We start from the raw sequence: 20184 nt of genomic DNA on the forward strand, positions 1-20184 counted from the left end.
CTAGCTAGATTACTGGGAGATTTCCCCTCCTGCCACCCCTTAAAACAAAGGCAATTCCAGAGTCTGTCCTGTAAAGATCTCTCAGTCTAAAGTTTCTGTGAAGCTGAAATTCTGGGTTTCCCTACTCATGTTCATTCATTAAATCCAGATCATCACAGGCATAGGCACATTTTTATTTCAGTGGAATGGCTGCAGATTTTTTTCAATGAGAATTATCATAACTAAAAAAACCAAAAGCATTTTGATTTTCAGGTTTTCACTGGAGAATTGGGCAGTAAAAAATACTGAGCAGTTTTCAGGAAGATGCATAGAAAAGTGATTTTTTTTTTTTTTTTTTTTTTTAATCACCAGCACACCAATTAAGGTTAGCAAACTGAACAAACTATACCCTTGTAGGTCCTGTACCTTCAGCGTCAGTACAATCTGACGTTAAACCGTCACTCACTCCCCTGATCTGGTACAAGTCAGCTGTGTATTTAGTTCATTTTCACAGAGCTGCTCTGGATAGACAGTACTAAAGGGAAGCTTAATATTTTGATTGAGCATTAGGATAATAGCTAAATTTCTTTAAATTGCAAGATATTATATTCAGCTATTCAGTTGAAGGGCTTTCTTCATAAAGGTCTTGGCAAAGTCCTTTATGCTGCAGGGCACTTAGTATGGTCCTGCCCAGGGCAAGATGGAAGAGAAGTGGCACTAAGCTATGGAGACAACATGCATCCAGATAAAATTTTCCACTTGATACTCTGGCCTCCCAAATCAACAGGCTAATAAAATATTTTCCCTTCTTTCTGTTCAGACTGCATTTGACTTTTTCTTCTGTGAAAATTCTGCTTCGTCATGAAACACATTACAGTAACTAAGCTGAAACAAATACGCAATTGGTTATTAGCGAATATCCATTTGAAATAGCTTTATATTGTCCCTGGCATAAGATTACCACAGAAAATTCCAACCCTTTAAAATGATCAAACACCTCTGATAAAAACAAGTGTGTGCTACAATTTAAATCTATTTCTGCTATATAAAAATTGATGCCAAGAGACATGTAAGGGAATACTGCAATATTTCAAGAATTTATTTGAAGTTTCCTTGTGGTCATAGCAGGGAAAAATTTATCCTACAAAACCATATGGTTACTTATGTTTTGGATGCTAAAACACTGTCAATGTTTTATTAAAGATATAAAAAATATCTGGTACCACTATAAACTACCTTCCCCCACCACAAAGCTTAACTATCTTCCTCTCTAATGATTGTAATATGGGACAGATGGGTTGGTGCTAAAGCCACCACAAATATGAGTTGGAATCATGTAAATTAATTGAGAAGGCGGCAGTCCCTTCTCCTGAGTACTCTTCGATCATGAAGGGAATTAGGAAAGAATGCAAGTAAATATGTCAAAAACCAAAGGTATTTTCAGAAAATAATTGGGAATTTTAACATAATCTGGAGACTATTCAATTTTTCTACACATCAAATTCATTAATTTGATAAAGAGATCGACTAAGAATAGACATATTGTTGGTATAGTATCATAAGATAATTGGGAGGGACTTGAGGAAATCATCTAGTGCAGCCTCCTGCTCAAAAAGCAGGCTCAGCTGGGAGGTCAGCCCAGGCTGCTCATAGCTTTATCCAGTCTGGTCTTGAAATCTTCCAAGGATGAAGGCTGATCAGCCTCTCTGGGCAACCTGCTCCACTGCTTCACTTTCCTCAGAGCTAGAAAAATTTTCTTCATATCCAGTCTATATTGACTAAACACAGTAAAACGGTAAAAATGAGGAGCGCGTGTTACACACCCCAGCTCTCCTGTTCCTAAGCAGCTCCTGGGCTAGATGTACAGAGGGGGCTTAAGCACCTGAAGTGGTAGCGAGAAGCTACAACCCAGCATCCAGCAAGGATGGTCAGGCCATCCCGCAGCATCATCTGTAGGTGCCCGAGTTTCTGCTTCCGCGCACGCTAACGGCTGCCTGGACTCTGGCCGGGTATCTGCTTACGGGTGCCTGTCACACAGCCAACCTCTGCCGGCGTTCAGAGAAGAGGCAGTTCAGGCTAGTGAGGACCACGTACCCCGGCCAAGACGCTCTCCCCTCCGGCCCACCAAGGCAAGAGCACCAAGTGCTGACTGAAGACTTTGGGCCGCTGGGCACTGACTGCAGCCCAAAGTCTAAACCATGGTGCTTAACTCCTTTTTTGCAAATCTACTTCCAAGTGCATGAAAACATTGAAAAAGTAATGCTTAGGGATTAGCCATCAAAGCGAAGGAAGCTATTGGAGAAGGGAGCGGGGGAAGCAACAGCAATATTTACAAACAGCAACTGAAAGATGTTTGGGTATGTGCTGTAAATGATCCGCCCTAAACTTCCTAAGTGTAAGTAAGCTTTCCTTACCTTAAAAATTGTTTTGATCGTTGTGGAATTTAAAACAAACAAGCAATAAAACTGGCTGAAGACTAGACAGAATGTAACAAAGGTTGAAAAGAGTCATAATAATGAATATGAATTAAAGTTCTAAAATACCTATAGCGGACAGGGAAGTTAAATATATAGTAGAAAATGAATGGCTAGCAGCTTTAACAGAATTCATAAGGATTTCTAAAAATGTGTGCGGAGAAAAAGGAATCCTAATAGTGATTCATTCCGTGGAAGATGAATTCAATAGTAATGATGCGTGATAAGGTATGCTTAATGAATATTTTTGTCCTATATTTGTATAGAGATGGAACAACGCATTCAGGTCTTGCCAAAACAGTGAAACGCAGCTGATCCCAACTGTAAGAGAGCTCTTGAAAACCCTGTCAAGACAAGCTGTTGTCTGGTAATTTGCATGCAGGAGTTTTAGTAATTGATTTAGAAGTTGTCTGGACTGCTGGACTTAATTGTTGATATTTATTGGAATTCTGGCAAAGCTCCACTTAAGATATAAAGAGGCCATATGGGAAAAGAGAAAGTGGAACATCTTCAGTGATTACAGAGCTATTACGGTAATTTCTATCCTAAGCAAATTAATGAAATGGCTGATATATGAACTCAGGCAATAAATGACAAAAAAGTAAAAAAAAAGATAGCAATATAATTCAACATGCTATTACTTTTTTCAGTGAGATTGCAAGACTGAATAAAGATAATCATATTTATGCAGCTTGCTTGGATTTCTCAGTAGTGTTTTTCTTAATACTGCACAGTATTGTTATTTAAAAATAGTATGTTACAAAATCAATACAACAAATTCAAACCGATTGAAATCTAAGTGATAGATCTCAATGTGCAACTATTAATGAGAAGCTATTGAAGAAAAGGATACGTTTCCAAAAACTCCTAACCAAATGCTGTCTTATATTTGTACATTGACTTGAAGGAGGCCATAACATCGTGGCTGAAAATGATGCAGAGGAAGCAAACGTGGAGAATGGTAAACTATTAATAGATGTCATTTTCATAAAGCAGTAAGATTTTTAGAAAAGTCACAGCAATTTGGCCAAACTCAGGGTAGTTTGCCTAGAAATAAAGGCGTCGTGCCATTTTAGAGAAAGAGGGATAACATATATGCAAGACCCACCAAGGTACAAAGTTTGGAAGTCAGAGCTAACAGTGATTAGAGAGCCTCAGGAAGCAGAGGATTCTTTCAGACTTGAAATTAAGATTGAACATTACCCCAAAGATATATTTTAGTTGAATTAATGCTTTATTTGGCTCCATAAATCAATTATGGAGTTGTGCTGTGCAGTATGTCAACTGTAGTGACCAAAACAGAACGCTGGAATATGAATCATTCAAAGGAATTAAATTTCTTATTCTTAGCGACCTTTACCGAGTCCCGTGATGTATATGCATCAGTTTTTCCACCTCCACCATGAAATACAATGTTTTCATCCTTAGCAAGTTTAGCTAAGAACCATACCTTAAAAACTGTGTATCAGAAGTGACCAGTAATATTAGTTACAGCATAAAAAACGCCCTCAGTTAACACTTACAGGGTGAAAGTAGGGTTTGATACACAAAGCAACAGCCAAACTGAAAATATACGTTGGCCTTGAAAACCTGTTTCTCAGTAGCTGAATAACAGGTAACTGTAATAATATGTCAGCAACACAATGAAACTTCCAACATATGTACACCTTGAGTCTAATGTTAATTAAATGCATTATCAGGAAGAAAGGAATCAAACTGTAGACGAGGCTAGTGTGTGTGGTTAATAAGCAAAGCGCTCTAGAGGAGTGCAATCCATCCTTAACCTGGTATTTTCCCAGCTGAGATCAGAAAAATAATTCATACCCCTCAGAAAGATGTTAGTGCACTCACTAATAATGCACCCCTGGCAAGTTTAAGATTGTGTGATTTCTATCATCCTTTGGAATATCTGAAATAAAGCTACTTTTCAACCATGTCTACATCATCAGAAGTCAAAAGCTAGACATACTGCAACTGATGGTCACCATGTACACACAGACAGACCTTGAACTTGTATGTAGCCTTTTAGGAGCTGAACCTGAGATGGGAAAAAACTGAGTTCTGAATGTCTGGTGGGACTTGGCCAGGGTCACTAAGAGACTAACACTATAACTAAGCCAAGATTTAGGATGGTCGTCTTCCTATTATTCTCTGGTCACCAGTCCTGAGGAATCTGAATCCCGTAACTGAGAAGCCTTCATGAAGTTAGCAAGCATTTCCTCACATCCCTTCGAAGGCAATCGAAGAATCGTGAATCTGACTTTTAATGTTTGCTTACTTTAATACAGAAGGAACCTGTGCATCCTGGCGAGTAATGCCTTCCCTTATTTTTCCTTGCCTTGCCTTCCCTGCCCTTCTGTGCTTTACCCTACCCCGAGTGATTTATTCACTGCATCAGTGCGTTTAAGTCATCAGAATGGACAGTATTGCTTTGTATCTTCAAGCCAAAAAAAGAAAAATACTTTTTTAGGTTAACCCAATTTTTTGTATTCTCATTTTGAGACAACAAGAGGTCACTGTAAATTTTTGCCTGAGTGAATCACTAAGCCATTCCACCTTAAATATTGCATTGTACTGCAATTAGCAATACTAGCTCTTTAAATGTTAAATTAGAGATAAGTATTTTGTTATTACAAACTGCAGAATTTCATATTAGATAAAAGTTCATAAAATCATACAGCAGCATGAGAGGTTCTGGTTTTTGTTCTTAATGCAAAGTATGTGTGGGGTACAGAAACATCTTTGGTTATGAGATAAAATGCATCAATCCTGTTGTCCTCATATAACTCACCATAGCAATTATTTAAGTGATTCAGAAGAGTATCTTCCTTTTCATATGTAGCGATTTGTGTGATAAAAGGGCACTGGAGTAATAAAAAGTGTATATTTTACTGGTGGTTATGAAACACTGTGTGCCTGAAATAAGTATAGTGAGTAATGCCAAATAGCATTTGCAAACTTAAACAAATTGAGTCACATATCTTGTAGAAAACAGTCCAACATACGTGCCAACAAACCAATCTAGGGCAAAGGACTAGTGAGAACAAATGCAGCTTGATTACTATGCAGCACGACTCAAACTTGAAAGAAACTTCAAAGAAAATTACCTGAGAATGTATTTTTAAAATATGTTTTTTTTCCTCTTTAATTTTTAATTGAAAACATTATTGAAGTTATTTTTGCAAAAAGTCCCCACCATTTATTTGAATCTTTCAATATTTTTAAAGTAATTTTAATTTGATTTGTTCATTTACACTGCTTTAAGTGAACCAAACATATTTACTTGTTTACTTTTCAAACAGAACCACAGAGAAAAATGTCTTAAGCACTTGTATAAGGAACACTGGCAAATTCTACCTGGAAGAACATGAACTGTTCAAAATTTCTATACAAGGAGATTGGAAAGTAACAAAAGTATGGAAAACATTGTTCCATTTAATAAATTATCTAAGAAAAATCTTGTAAAATTAAATTTGCAAAGTGAAAACCACTCTCCCAAGTGAAGAGTAGGAATTTATTGACAGATATGTCAAACCAGTAATAAAGTAATCTACTAGAAAAGGGATGAAAAGTTAAGAAGAACTTCATCCCTGAAGATAAATAAATGACCTAACAGATACAAACCATCATTACACAGAATGAAAATGTTGCAATAAAGTTAAATACCTTGTCAGCAACTGGGTACTAAAGCCACACTTTCCAATTTAGCAGTATCTCTTTGAAAGATTTGGCTTAAAACAGAGACAAAATCAGAAACTGGCACTATGCAGCTTAGGAAGAATCAAACAAAGAAGACAAGTAAGAATTTCAGAAGCTCCCAGCTCACCGTGGGGACTTGCAGACGAGCCCTGCAGATGGGTACAGGGGCTCTGGCAGCCTGAAGGAGCCCTTCCTTGCTCCCTTTTACTTGCAGCCAGCTGTTTTGAGCTGGACTAGTTCATCGGTCTGCAAAGAAGCTCCACATACGATGTACTGGTACAGTTTTGGGTGGCGTGCTGTGTTTTTGCATAAAACATGATTTTTTTTTTATGCCACTGGACAGTTATATCTTACTGTCAAACTGTGGCCCCAGTGCTGGTCAGTGTCACAGCTCCTAACTGCTGGTGTCCTTGCCTTCAAAACACAAATCCCTCGATGCTGTGCTACGTGCTGAGGTTACTGTCAATTCAGAGCCACTCGGAGCTGAGATGTGGAATCTCTCCTAATTCCTGATCCCTTTGGGGGGGATCAAGTATGTCCTAGCTCTTGATTTCACAGCCTGCTTGGACGTTCTCTGAAAAACAGGCATCTACACCTAAAGTTGCCTATTTTTTTTTTTTTTTTTCTTTTTTAAATGGGAAAGTGGGAAGGCTTCCTTTTGGCTACTAGCTCCAGAATGAGAGCTCTCACCCAGGAACTGGAGACACACAGTGCTAGTGCCTTCTCTGCCTGAAGGCACTCCCCAGCCCACCAGCCTGACCACAAAGTTACTGACTGTTTAGAATTAAAAACAAAAAAAAAAAAAAAAAAAAAAGAGCCCTTATCCCTTCCTTTTGAACTCCATATCACATATTTAAAGGTCTTGCAGCCTGAAAAAAAGCAGCGTGAAAAGCAGCAGGGCTCTGCAGCCCAGCAGAGCAGGCATTTGCTGTGGAGAGGGAAGACACGTACTCCGGGCACCAGCATCTCCCGCTCCACCGCTTGCCCCAGGGCAGCAGCACCAACCACCCCGACCCGCTCCTTCGTGGGTGTCCTAACGAACAGGCATGTTACGAACCCACAGAACAGATTGAACCCTTCGGCAGTGTAATGTTTATCTAGGTTTAGGATCCAGATGGGGCTCGGCTCAAGATAGGTGTTCAGCTGGTCAGTACTGTCAAAATCAGATGTTTTTAAATCCTTCAGGCTTAGGAGCTTTTAATCACTAATAGTCACCTTTACAGGGTTTGGGGATTTTTTTTGAAATTATCAAGGCTTAGGATTCCTGGTTCCCGAGGTCCATTTTAGTAATGAAACCTTTTTGTGGAGATGGGCCTCAGTGACAAAAGGGTTATTTTGATTCAGGCTCCAAATTAATCTTGCGTCTCCTGCGACTGCTCCTGAAGGACATTTGCAACTCAGAGGCAAACATCTAGAATAACCTAGTCCCACCTTTTTGGAGAACCTAAAGGAATTCAGATGATCAGGCTTCTTTATTTATGGAATTGTCTCATTCACAGACCCATCTTTTCACTATGGAATTTCTTGGTTTGCTGTGTATCTATAGTATTCACCTTAAGTGCTATTGATGTCTTATTTATTTTACGTATGCATATATCCACATACTACCACCTAATGAACTTTAGAACAGATCCAATTACAAAAAATGTATTCAAGGAAGTTTTAACTCTGTCCCAGCCATTTGGAAAGCAAATATAATTCAGTGCATGCCTATCGGTAATTAGAAGCTGAAGTCAGTATTGTGTAGAACAAGCTATGCTTACCATCAGCAGCCCTTTATAAGCGTAGACAATCCCAAGCCAAATTGTCATGTGAGTGTTTTCGCAGTGCTCCAAGATTGGTCGGATGGAGATGTCTCTGCCCGCAGGGTCCGGCTGCAAAAATAAAAGGTGAAATATTTGGATTCAGATTTCATTTGTATTCGTTTGTACCACCTCAGAGGTACTTAAATCTACTCTCAGTAGATTGAGGATGGGTAGAATGCAGAGTATTTAAACTAACTTGCGATGACTGCAGACCCATGAACCTGCAAAGGGATACAGTGAAAAGTAAAGATCTGAGGGAAAAAACTGCATGATAGCTACCACCAGGTGAGGTCACCTCTACTGCAAACCAGAAAGAAAGTGTCTGAAGTCACTCTGTCGTTAACAGTGTCAGTCACATTTATCAGCTTTAGGACATCTAATTTTTCTACAAGGCAAACAGCTTGAATGCACAGGCATGAGAAGAAATGTACTTAAAGTCATCCTTCCTTTCACCTGCGGTTCTTGTGTCACTGGCAAATGGCTGATAAACAATGTATGAAGCAATGCTGTGTTTCAGGTGTTTTTTCATCGATAACCATGAGCTAAATCAAAGGCCATTTACTATGGAAACTACAGCAGCAGCTTAGAAGAGAGTATAAATCATCAAAAATCTGGAAAAAATGTCCTTTAGAGCAAGTGAACGTCTACACAAAATTTAATACTGCTGGAAGCTTTGTAGCTTTCCATTTATTTTGAAAAGGAGATTGTATGAAAGTGCAGAATCAAGAGGGCTTGCAGACTATCAAGACTGTTTGTATGAGGGAGAGGTTACAGTTAAGACTCAGAGAAACCTGCAAGAACCACCCCCCCACCTCCCTGGCCTTTAATTTTTTAAAACAGGAGAAAAAACGGTTGACACAAAGAGCAAACGGGTACTAGCTACTATGCTGCCTACAATTAGAATATATATTAGGGTCTGGTCAAACTGCTTTTTAATGGTGTCCATTGATAAGAACACAAGGTGCTTCTCGTATGTGATTCTAAGAGATCCTGTTTTAGTTAGATACCGCAGATTACTCCTGGTGGCTATTCTGAGCTGTGTGTACCTACAGTCTGTTTTGCTTTACAGAAAACACTGAAATACTGAAAGCTATTTTTCCTTTCTACTTTGAAACAGCAGATCTGAGCTTCAGCTAAACTAAGATCAACCCAGACACAACATTCTGTACCTGGTTGTCCCAGTGGGCTTTGCAATTTCCCTTTTTGATGAATAACACATGTAAAATGTCTCATGCAGAAGTATAGTGATTAATATATGAGATAAGGAAAAATCACATTTTTACCAACTGAAACGTAGAATTGTATGTGGAAGGACTTTAGAGAGATCTGAATAATTTCCTAAAGCTTATTCTTGCTGCATCTGATGCTGGTATGAATTTTGCTACAGATTTCAGTGGCCACAGCATTAATCTCAACCCAGTTCCTTCCATCAGTCTTTTTTTATGTGAGGCATTGCCCCTGACCTCATATGCTGTAAAAAATTAATGTAACAAATAAGGAGGTAGATGCGGGGGCTGGGGACACACACACACGACGATACACGTGACACCAAACAACCTTGTGCAAAGCACTGCACAGTCAAAGGATTCACGATTTTCTTTGCAAATCCTGCAGGAGACAAGACATCAACATTTAAAACCTTTTCCTATCCTGGACTTCTCTAGAAGCCCTGAAGAGGAGAATAAAGATCTTGAAAAAAGGTGTCCTAAAATAAGATAAGATAAAAACCAAGGCGGCAATATTAACTCTCCCAGGGAGCTTATGACTCCACCCTAATGGTTGCTGATGGCAAGCAAAGAACCATTAGCTGAAAAATTGAAATGATTGCAAACATTAAGTGGCATCACAGCATTTAAGATGCTACGAATGTTTGTCTGGGGATCAGTTGAACTACCTCATTCTCCCCCATCAATGACAAAAGCCCAATGGTAAAATTTAGGTGCACAGAAGAGAAAGTACCCTTTAATGTCAAAGTTACAACCTGCTATGTTCAACATCATTTTTGACTAGTACAAAGTAAAGTTCACATGACAAATCATTCAAATATAGCCTTGAATGTGTAACTGATGTGTGAACAGGACTGTACTACAGAGACATTTTTCAGAAATTCTAAACTACATCTGAGCCTGCTATACTTTTTTTTTTTCATCTTTTGAGTTACAGTATGCCAACAGTTGCATCCCTCATGGTCTGGAATTATGGAAGTTACGTAAAATTTAAGCTTGTGGTCATCAGAATGTCTTTTTTTTTTTTTTTCTCTTCACACCAGGGAGTCAGCACAGGACTGTCTCTTCATTTCCCCAGCTCTACATTCTTTCTGCCATGTGTTCCCTCTATTTCAGTTTTGTACTTTTGTGAAACAAGAAAGTTTATAAATAATGTAGACTTCCACTTGGTGCAATGGACAATGTCATGTGGTTTATTTCCCTTGTCCCTGGACTGAAACCTCTACTCAGTCTGAAGCATTCCACCACTATTAACCAACTATGAGTAATAGGAATTATTCCTTATTTTGAAGAATATTACTGAAGTGAGAACTCCTGTTTGGTCAGTGGCAGATTATATTTTTATTTTCACAACGTGGTTATTCTCTAATGCAAATTTGCTTCAAAATTGTTTTCACATGCTATTAGAGAGAAAGAGGTTGTATCATTTCCTTAGCAGGAAGATTGCCAGATTTTATAAGGCAATGATAGTTTAAAAGTTATGTTAATTAAATAAAACAGTGTATTCAGATTTTCTATGTGAGATAAGAAAATCTTGTGAAGTGCTCTAGGGGGAGCAGGAAAAGAGAGAAAACTGATTGCAGCATCAGCAAAAGTGTAGATGGGGCAGCACTTCTTTCAAAGGACTTTCCAGATCTGCAAGGTGTCAGTATTTTAAACAAAAATTTGCTGATATCTTGTGCATGTGGAGTTAAGCATTGGCAGCTAGCAGTAATTTTACAGTGAACTGATTTTGCTGATTACTTATGGCTACTGCAGAATGACTTTCCTGGTTTACTGCTTTTAATTTGCCATTCTGTTTCTTCACAGATTTTGCATGAATTAACTAATCATAGCAAAAAGCTGGGTTAAAAAAACATATGATATTTTCTGATGTCAAAAGAATTTTTAAAAACTCTACAATTACAGCTGAATGGAGCACTTCATTGACCTCTCTAATCATCCACCATTTGTGCACTTTGTTACTGCTTTAGAGAGGATGACAACATAAATGCTACCAGTGATTATGTATGTACTGGAAATTCGCCCTTTCCTTTTATAGAAAACAATCTAAATGCCCTTCAGATGTCATTCTCAAAAGCCTGAAGACCTCCTATCCTGTGATTAGGCTGAAGCTTTCCTACCTCTTCTGAAACCTAATAAGGTTTCTGACATTGACATCAATTTCTGGAGTGTTTTCAGCAGTTGAACATAAACAGTTCAATCTGCTCACTTCATACAGGAGTTGTGTATCATCACCAGTGAAATGCTTGTTTTACATGAGATCTGCTAGGTCTAGAAAGCAACCCAAACCAGTAAAAAGATTACCTACAGAATGTTTATATCCCCTCTCTGTGCATGTTTAAATTATTATTAGTCAATTTTGTAGCTTTGTCGCCTTTTCATTTTCTTTGCTCCTCAGTCTGCTGGTGGGCTGGCAGATCCTCCTCATAGTAGGTGAGCGATGCCTTAGGTGGGTACTGCCAGAGTGAGGAGAGAAGCTTAAAACCACCTGGAACCAGCAGGAAAATTTGCAGCAGGGACCCTGGCAGGGGCAATGACAGAGACCGTCGAGTGCCTCCTGCCTTCCTACACCTCCTCCGAATAACTGAGCAGCGATGAGACTCTTGGTTCCTTCACCTTTCTATGGTTTGCAATACAAAACTACAGGCTCGGATTAAGCTGCTTTCCGGAGTGGCCCGTGTTAGGGAAGCAGAAAGGCCATGCTTCAAGTGCAAGTGAAGTTTTTGTTGAACAATTATCTGCAATTCCTTTAAGGGTCTGGCTCCACTTGAGTAAACAAATGCATGCAATGTAATGGACAGCTTTCCTCGTCTCGGGCTAAGGTGTGGGAAGATGGGGCAAATCACCCTGAGGTACCTGTACCTTCTGGGCAGCACGTTATTTGATCCATATAAAGACAGCTCTCATCTTTTTTTCGTCTCTAACTACAATTTCTTAGTTGCTGTTATACTAGCCAAATCCCTTTGGAAAAGACCCCGTGCATTGGGGAGATATTTGTACGACGATTAATGTATCGTTGACTTATTTTATGTCTTTATTGCCATTCCTTCTCTACAGCTCCACACAGGTCTTAAAAAAAGGAGAAAGGGTCCATGTTCCACGAGGCATTTCATCCAGCAAATGTCTGTGAAGAACAGACTGGGCCACCACACAGTATCCAAAAGTCCTTGACCTTCCTAAGGTGGTACTTCTAGGTGGTCACCTTTTCAGGTCCCGTTGCCAGAACACCAGATGATCTTTATTTACAGAGTTGTGGTGCTGCTCTGTAACACAGCTCACAGGCGGACAATCTCAGCAAGCTTTCTAAGAAACTTTGCAGCATATCTCCAGTGTGACATTTCGTCATTTCTGCAGCTGCAGTTTCATCGGTGAAAAAAACAGAACATTAGGCCTCAGTCTTTTCCAAAGATGGATATGAAACATAAGGTAAATAGTTGCAGCTTCAGTTTACTAGGTTTAAAATAAACTGTGAGGTTCCCATATTATAGGAAAATACAGGACCATACTCTTCTGTCACACTGTTAAAATGGTCTTCATATACCATCCCACTCTCTGTTTTATCTTCCCTTTAAATGGCTTCCATCTAACTGGCATAATGACTGTATACTATCGCTAGTCTGCAGCATGAATTAGAAAACTCTGGCATTTTTAATTTGGCACATTTAACAGTCATATGGAGCTCAAATGTGATTCCTTATCTGAAAACCCAGACTTTGCTAAATTACAAGATCATCCTTACTTCTTTTTAAATTCTTTTTTTTTTTTCAAGGATAACTGTAGTTAGTTTATCCTATAAATTCTGTAAGAAATTAAATTTACTTGCATGTTGTAACAGGCCCTCCTCTGTGCTAAACTGCATATCCGAATAGAAAGGTATTCCACAAAAGGGTTTAAACAGTTTTCACATGCAGTATATTGTAGCCAGGCTCTCAATTACTGACAAAAAGAGAAAAAGAAAGATCAGAGGCTGTCTACTTTTCAATTACTTAATAATTTGATGTATTTTTAGAGAAAAAACAACTGTGATATGAAAAAAAGATTTGTCAGGAAATGGATCCCTTTTTTTTCATATGTTTATTACTTTGTGTGGTCATACCTTCCATGAATACAAAATGGCAGATGCAATACCAAGCTGGGTTAGCTCACTTGGAATGTCTTCCAATTAAAAATTTGGTAGGCAACCCAGAATAAAAGCTTGTTTGTCTTTGTTCATATCTGAGCTTGGGTTTAGATGCGTTATGAATTACATTGTATGTTGTATAGTAGCTCAGCCAAGTACAAAACTGTTACTGGATTCTTGCAGTCCAGTGACCAATTTAATTTCCCTTCAAGATTAATTGAGAAGTTTCATCATTTCTGTAATAGGCTAATCATCCAGGAGAGTGATTGATTTAAAGACTTTCTTCACATATTTTTCTTTGATTCAGAGTCATGGGACGATTTGATCATGGAACAGAAAATCAGCTATTAATAGGTAAGCACAGTACTATTTCATATAGTAAGAGCTGTTTTCCAGTATGGAAATGCAGGATTCTGTTAATAAAAGCAGGCTTTCAACTAAATAACTATCCTTACACCTGGCCACTCCATGACTGCTGCCAGAGAAATGAGAAACATGATTCTTCTGACTTTAGGAGAAGGTAAGTCCAAGGTTCTGAGCAACCACAATGCCCATGGCATCCAGTGTGCACATTTGATGTTCTCTCATGCAGGCCCCAAGGAGAAAATTATTTTAGACCTGAATTTAGATTTGCTTTTTTCAAATTGTTTAAATAATGTTATTTATATTTGTAAAAACATTTACAGTTGATGATTTATGAATACACAACTGCAGCAAGATAGAATGCTATATCAGTTCCCATCTGAATAGAAAAACTTCTCATAAGGATCAAAAGTTTAGGAATGTTACTTTTTTTAATCTGAGGTGGAAGACAAAATTTTATTTCATGAAATAGTTACAACTGCTTCAGCCCCTAATGTGTGGATTTACTTCGTTTGTACCAGAATAACGGATTAATGCTCATGACACTATTGGAAAGGGAGCTGTTACCTCATTTCTGTAGATGAGGGAGCTGTTACCTCATTTCTGTAGATGAGGAGGAGTCGTCATATGAAGGTTAGGCAAATTGCCTAGGAAATCGGAGAGGAATTCAGCCTATTCTGCTTTCCTTTTTTGAGTTAGAAAAAACATATTCCTTTCTGATAACTATGATTGATATAAAAATTCTCACTACAGTTTTTATTGCTCCAGAGAGAGAAGCAGTTTTCTACAGTAAATTTCTAATTAGAAATTAAAATTAGGAATTTCTAAAATTCTAATTCTAATTAGAAATTTTAATTAGAAATTTACTGGAAAAAAATGTTGAAGAAAACTTTCTCTATCTGAATCTTTTTTCCTTTGGAAAAGGATCAATTTCAATAAATTTAATGACTTGAAATCATATTTAAAACCAGTTCAGTTTTCCAATTCTTTATGATGTCCCCCTGCAAAGTTTTTTAAAATGAAAATGTGTGATTTTTAGATTGTAACTAACTTCTAAACCAGTATTTGTTTATATTAATTATACAGATTAAAAACAAATTACTGGCATTTCAAATTGATGCAAACAACAACAACAAAAAATTGGCTCTGTGTTTTGTGAAAGTTTTAGAAAAGTTAAGTTTATCCTAGTTTGAAACAGAGAAGATTCCAGCCACTTCAAATACGTTAATGAATGAGGCTAAGGATTGCTCTTGAAGTTTCCGATGGTTCCACGGTGGTGGTGAGTACTGCAGCAATGCAGTATAGCAGTGTTATTTGAAACTATAAACCCACTGGCTCGGCTCAGGTGGGAACTGCGCGGGACAGAAGTCAGCCCTGGGGCCAGTATGGCCCTTCTTCCCAAACCCACAACAGGAGTGGCGTGGTGGAGTTCTCCAGAGGGGGATTTGCGCAGAGCTGGGGTAGGAAGTGTTTCAGGATGCAAAGTTCCTCACGTAGATCTGAATACACACCCCCTGTCCCTGTGACGTGGAGTAAAGGATATCTTTAGGTTATCCAGGGTGATTACAGGGTATCTTCTGCTTCATTCATTTTCTTGTTATACTGAAATTCAGCTTCCCACCCCACCTCGGTTATGGACTGGACTTAAGCATTGTCTGGCTTCACAAAAACTTCAAAATTCAAACTCTTCCAACAGTTCCGAAAAAATCCTGTTTACATTGTAACTCCTAAAAAAATCTTCATTCCGAGTGGCATTTTAGCACCGCATACACATGGGACAGCAATTCTGTAATGGTTGGCTAGCTAGAAATCATCACACGAAGAAATGACATTTGCTGGAATACCAACACGTATATCCCTATTTTTTTATCTGGTCACTTTTTTTTTCAATTTGGTTTTCTAAAACACAAAAACGATGTACCATATAAGCCAAGGAAAAAAGTATTAACGCATTTTGGGTCTTCAAGGGTATTAATGTAGATATTTTACATCACTCAACTTGCTACAAATACAGAATCCAGGTCTAACTTTACAAGTGGATGGAAGCAAAGAAAGACAGACAGGAAAAAAAAGAAAACATTTTAGAGATAACCACTGTAATCCCTACTATCCCAAAACAATAAGGTCTCGTAATACAGTCACAGTGATAGTCACAGTGTAATATCTTTAAAACAAACCTACTTTCTAGCTCCCCATCTGTCTCTTGTACAAATAATTCCATAAAGCAGTAAACATACATACTGTAAGTTAGTGTGATTGAAAGATGATAAAATGCCAGAAGAGTTATTTATAAGCTCTTGTATTGTGAATGTGTCCATACATTTACTTGTAAAGAAAAATCTCTCAGCAGCATTATTTATAACATCACTTTACCTCATGATTTTTATTTTGCTGTTGTGGTGCTTCATTTTTATTTAAATGAAACTGGTTTTTGAGAGCCAAAAGGTTCCCAGAGATTTCTTGGTATTTTTATTACTATCATCCCCTAATCCAAGCAGTTTCATTTATTTGCATTAACGTAAAATACAAAATAATAGATTAGGCTGAGGAAAGAAACCCCTGTGATCCCTGCAAACAAAAGCAGACTAGTAATGAAAGGGAAAAGGTAAAAAATCTCTTGTATCATGATGTGTTTCAAACAACTGTGACTAACTTCTTCCCACTCTGCACTCAGCAATCTCTTCAGTAGAAATTTTACATCATATTATTTCCTTGGAGAATGTTGCCCCAATTACATATCTAGGGACTGCATAATGAAACGTTTCTGTGTATGTGCATGGAGGCAGCAGGACAAAAGTGTTAGAAAGACTTAATAAAGCATTCTTAGCAGTAGAACATTAGTTTTTCTTTGAAGGGAGGGCAAAAGGCCAAGCTATGTAAGAAAAGCGGGTTAGAGGAATGAAGACCTTTGTTACTACCCAGACCCTCCTGCATTGCACAGATTCTTCCAGAAACGTGCACTTCTTGGTATCAGCTTCACAAACCGAGGAAGAGTCTATTCCCCTCCATTCCTGTGAAGCTGCCCAGACTTGTGGCTGACAAGCTGGACATGCAGTTGCTTCTAGGTTTTTTTTCTTTTCCTAACTAGATTTCCTGCTACGCTGGAGACCATGCCAGCCACTCTTCTTGGTTGCTGGAGCAATTCAATACCTCCTTGCTTACGGTAATGGAAACAGACAGCGTTAATGTGGAAGGATGGCAAATGCATAAGGGAGAACAGTAGAGCAAAAATGCAGAGGACAGCCATAGACAAACTGTTAGGGTGGCCCCAGCAGGAACCAAGATACAGGCTTTTTTTGCAGATAATTTTCTAGCAGGTAGGCTTTGAGTTGTAAGCAAGGATATGACTTCTCGTTCTTTCTGTGGCAGTTAGAGAAACAGGATTTAGCACTTTTCCGGTAAATAAGCCAGATTTGCTTATCTGCAAATCTATCAGAATCTATCATTGGTTGCTCCTCCCAACAAGAAAAACTCTCAGGTTCTCAATTATGCCCAGCTATTTGGGCCAAGGAAGGCAATAATCTTACCTCTATAAATGTCTTATATTTTCTGTTTAGTGCTATAATTCCTTTGATTTATGGATTCTGACAATATTTATTACTATGCCTATTTGCATTGCAGTGACAACAACAAATGGACACTGTCTTCATGCAGAAAGTGAAAAATTCATTCCCTAAGAGGATTTAAAAACATACGTATGAGGGGTGGGAGAAGAGAGAAGCATAAAGTAGGATTGCATGACATTTTCAGAGGTAAATATCAGTGGAGACCACTGTCCCCCTATGCAGGCACTGTGGCAAATAAAAAGGATTACTTCTCAACTTGAAGGACATTTTAATTTCCTCACCTGTTATTTTATACTCTCCAAAATGGTTAGATGATGGTCCATCAATGCACTACTGGAGGATTTTGTTGCTGAATTTATGACTGTGCTAAGACATAATTCAGAAACTGTTGTATTAAGTGGAGGTCTTTCCCTTGTTTTCAAAAATTTTGAGCAAATCTTTAATTCGTGAATGCTAAGACTAGCTTAATAAGTATATTCTCATAATTACAGCACAATAGTTGTAGCACCTAAATCTCCTCCAAAGTCTTTTTAGAATTAGGGGATTCAACTTCCCCATCACAAAAGTTGCTCTGCCTAAAACCAACTCCTAATTTCTTGTTGACAGTCAAATATAAGGTGCATGTTAATATATGCAAGTACATGAAAACATTTGTCTCTCATAAGAATTTTGAAGATTTCAATTTTTTTTCTCCCACCTTGCAACACTAGTAATGTCTCAGATATAAACATTTTTACATATCACCATCCAAAACTGAATGGAAGAATAAATAAATAAAGGTCAGGTCAACAGATATATTTTTATTACTTCAAAAGATTTAATTTGGTTTTGACCTTTTAAAACTGTTAACCTTATTTGATATAACCTAACTCCATTTTGAAAAGAAAGGTCATTTCGAATTAAAAAAAGATTTTTTTTTAGTTAACAAAGGTCAACAAGAACATTTTAGCACTTTTCTACCAAAATAATTCTGCATGGGGAAACTCACTAAGACTGCCTTTTTCTTACAGGTATATAAATCTTATGACTACTCAATGTTTTATGAGAACAATATCTCAATACCTAAATTAAGGAACATGAACAGCAATAATATTGTAAATCCATGGTCTCGACAGATTAATTCTGAAGATTCACCCTTGATAGTATAACTGATCCTATCTTAGAGTAGAATGACACCAATGAATGAACCACACATCTTTACAACTTTTACTGGCATAATTATGCCAGCAAAGCCTACAGGCTGGAGGTGACTATAGGTGACTAAAGGTACACAAAGCATGCCTTCATCTTCGGTAGAGCCCTGCTTCGGCTGTGAAAGATGTAGCCCTCAGCAAACTAAAATTACTCTTGGAATCTTAAATCGACGCTTTTCCTGCCTTAAAGAAGGAATCTGAAATGCGGCTTAGGATTGCACAGTTAATATTGGCATTACAGTTAAATAAGACCGTTTTGATCATTGTCTCATCTTCAGCAAAATGCAGGATGTAGATTTCCCTTGCATTAACTCCAGTTTGAAATAAAACATCTCTTTTAGAAAAAACATTCAGTGATGATGAACCTATATAACTGTCGCTGAGTCAATTTTGTTGACTGCAAAAAAAATTGACCCTCATTTTGCTCCTCATTTCTAAAACGAATTTAGTGTCAGGTTCCTTTAGTTCTTACTATGTTTTGTCTAATGAATTGAAAGGCTATGTAACAAAATTTTGTTCCTATGTTGGTATTTAAAGTTTTGGCCCAGTGAACTCTTAACATAGTCCTTGATAAGCTAAATATTGAGCTCCTAGTGTTTTTCTGCATGGACAAGTCGTATCTTTCTTTAAAAAGTCTTATTGCTTTTCCTTGGACAATTGGACCAGAAGTTTCCTGAATTCTGAAGAGTGAGACGAAGCACACTATGCTGGTTATGGTTGCCCTGGAGCCATACCCAGGATTAATACCACCATAACACCCAAGGTCAAGTTAGACCAAAGTGTATATATGAAACTACAAATGCCATAAAAATCTCTCAATTTCTCTTTACTCTATTCTAAATGAATAGAGAGATGCTAAGATAGTTTAAAAGCTATAGAAAAGAAAATAGATAATCTTGAAATCTTATTCACCAAGTATTTCTCCTGATTTCATAGGAATAGTTGACACGAGTAAGAACCAATAATAATTGCACTAAACAACCTTAAAAGTTACATGCCCCCAAAACACAAAAAGAATAGCAGTTACGGAGATTTTTTATTTTTTTCCGTTACGTCTTTCTTCTACAAATAGCTATTTCAGTGTTGCCACTTCTATTGTCGTTATTCAGTGCAAAGCAGGTAGTCATGGGAATTTTTTCTTTCTCTCAGTTCAGTAAAACTTTTATGCAACATTTTTCTTAAATAATTTATCTTCTTTCAGCATCTGTCAGACCAGATTTCATTTAACACAAGTCTACCACACACTTTAAATGTTGCAGGTCCTTTGCTCTGGTATACAACAGAAGAGTTTTCAGTTGATAAGAAAGCAAGCCAACATGAAACAAAACCTAGCAACCATAAAATCCATTTTATATTTCCATAGAATTGTTTTTTTTACATTGTTAAGCTCCATATCATATAGTTGGGGTTTTTTTGGCTTTTGAAGCATATGTTTGATATATATGTAGTACAAGCAGATAAGTCTGCATCTACTCTACCTTGCAATTCCTACATCTTCTTGACAAAAGTAGTACACTTTCTTATTTATAAGATTATGTTTCAGTGAATTCTTGTATTAAAAGATCTGGATGAGACAAAGTGCTTATTTTCAACCTAATGAATTACAGGAAGCTGTTGATCTGTAACCGTGCTCTGATGTATTTTCATATTTTTTTTCTATAACTAAATACACAGTGTCTATCTATAGCTGTACTTTTCTTCTCTTGTCATGTGAACTTTAAGTTGTCTTGGTAGATACAGATGATCTTACCTACAA

General features: G+C 37.7%; 1 protein-coding gene across 7 annotated transcripts in view; it reads right to left on the minus strand.

Annotated features, from left to right (window-relative positions):
- GABBR2 (gamma-aminobutyric acid type B receptor subunit 2) overlaps positions 1–20184 on the minus strand; it is a 488653-nt gene that overhangs the window by 33686 nt on the left and 434783 nt on the right. For all 7 annotated transcript variants that reach the window (XM_030011389.1, XM_030011392.1, XM_030011394.1 and 4 more), the window contains one exon: positions 7916–8026. In XM_030011389.1, coding sequence (XP_029867249.1) covers positions 7916–8026 — 111 coding nt within the window. The remainder of the gene's footprint in view (positions 1–7915; positions 8027–20184) is intronic.

Source organism: Aquila chrysaetos, chromosome 4, assembly GCF_900496995.4.
Source record: "Aquila chrysaetos chrysaetos chromosome 4, bAquChr1.4, whole genome shotgun sequence".
Classification (NCBI taxonomy): domain Eukaryota; kingdom Metazoa; phylum Chordata; class Aves; order Accipitriformes; family Accipitridae; genus Aquila; species Aquila chrysaetos.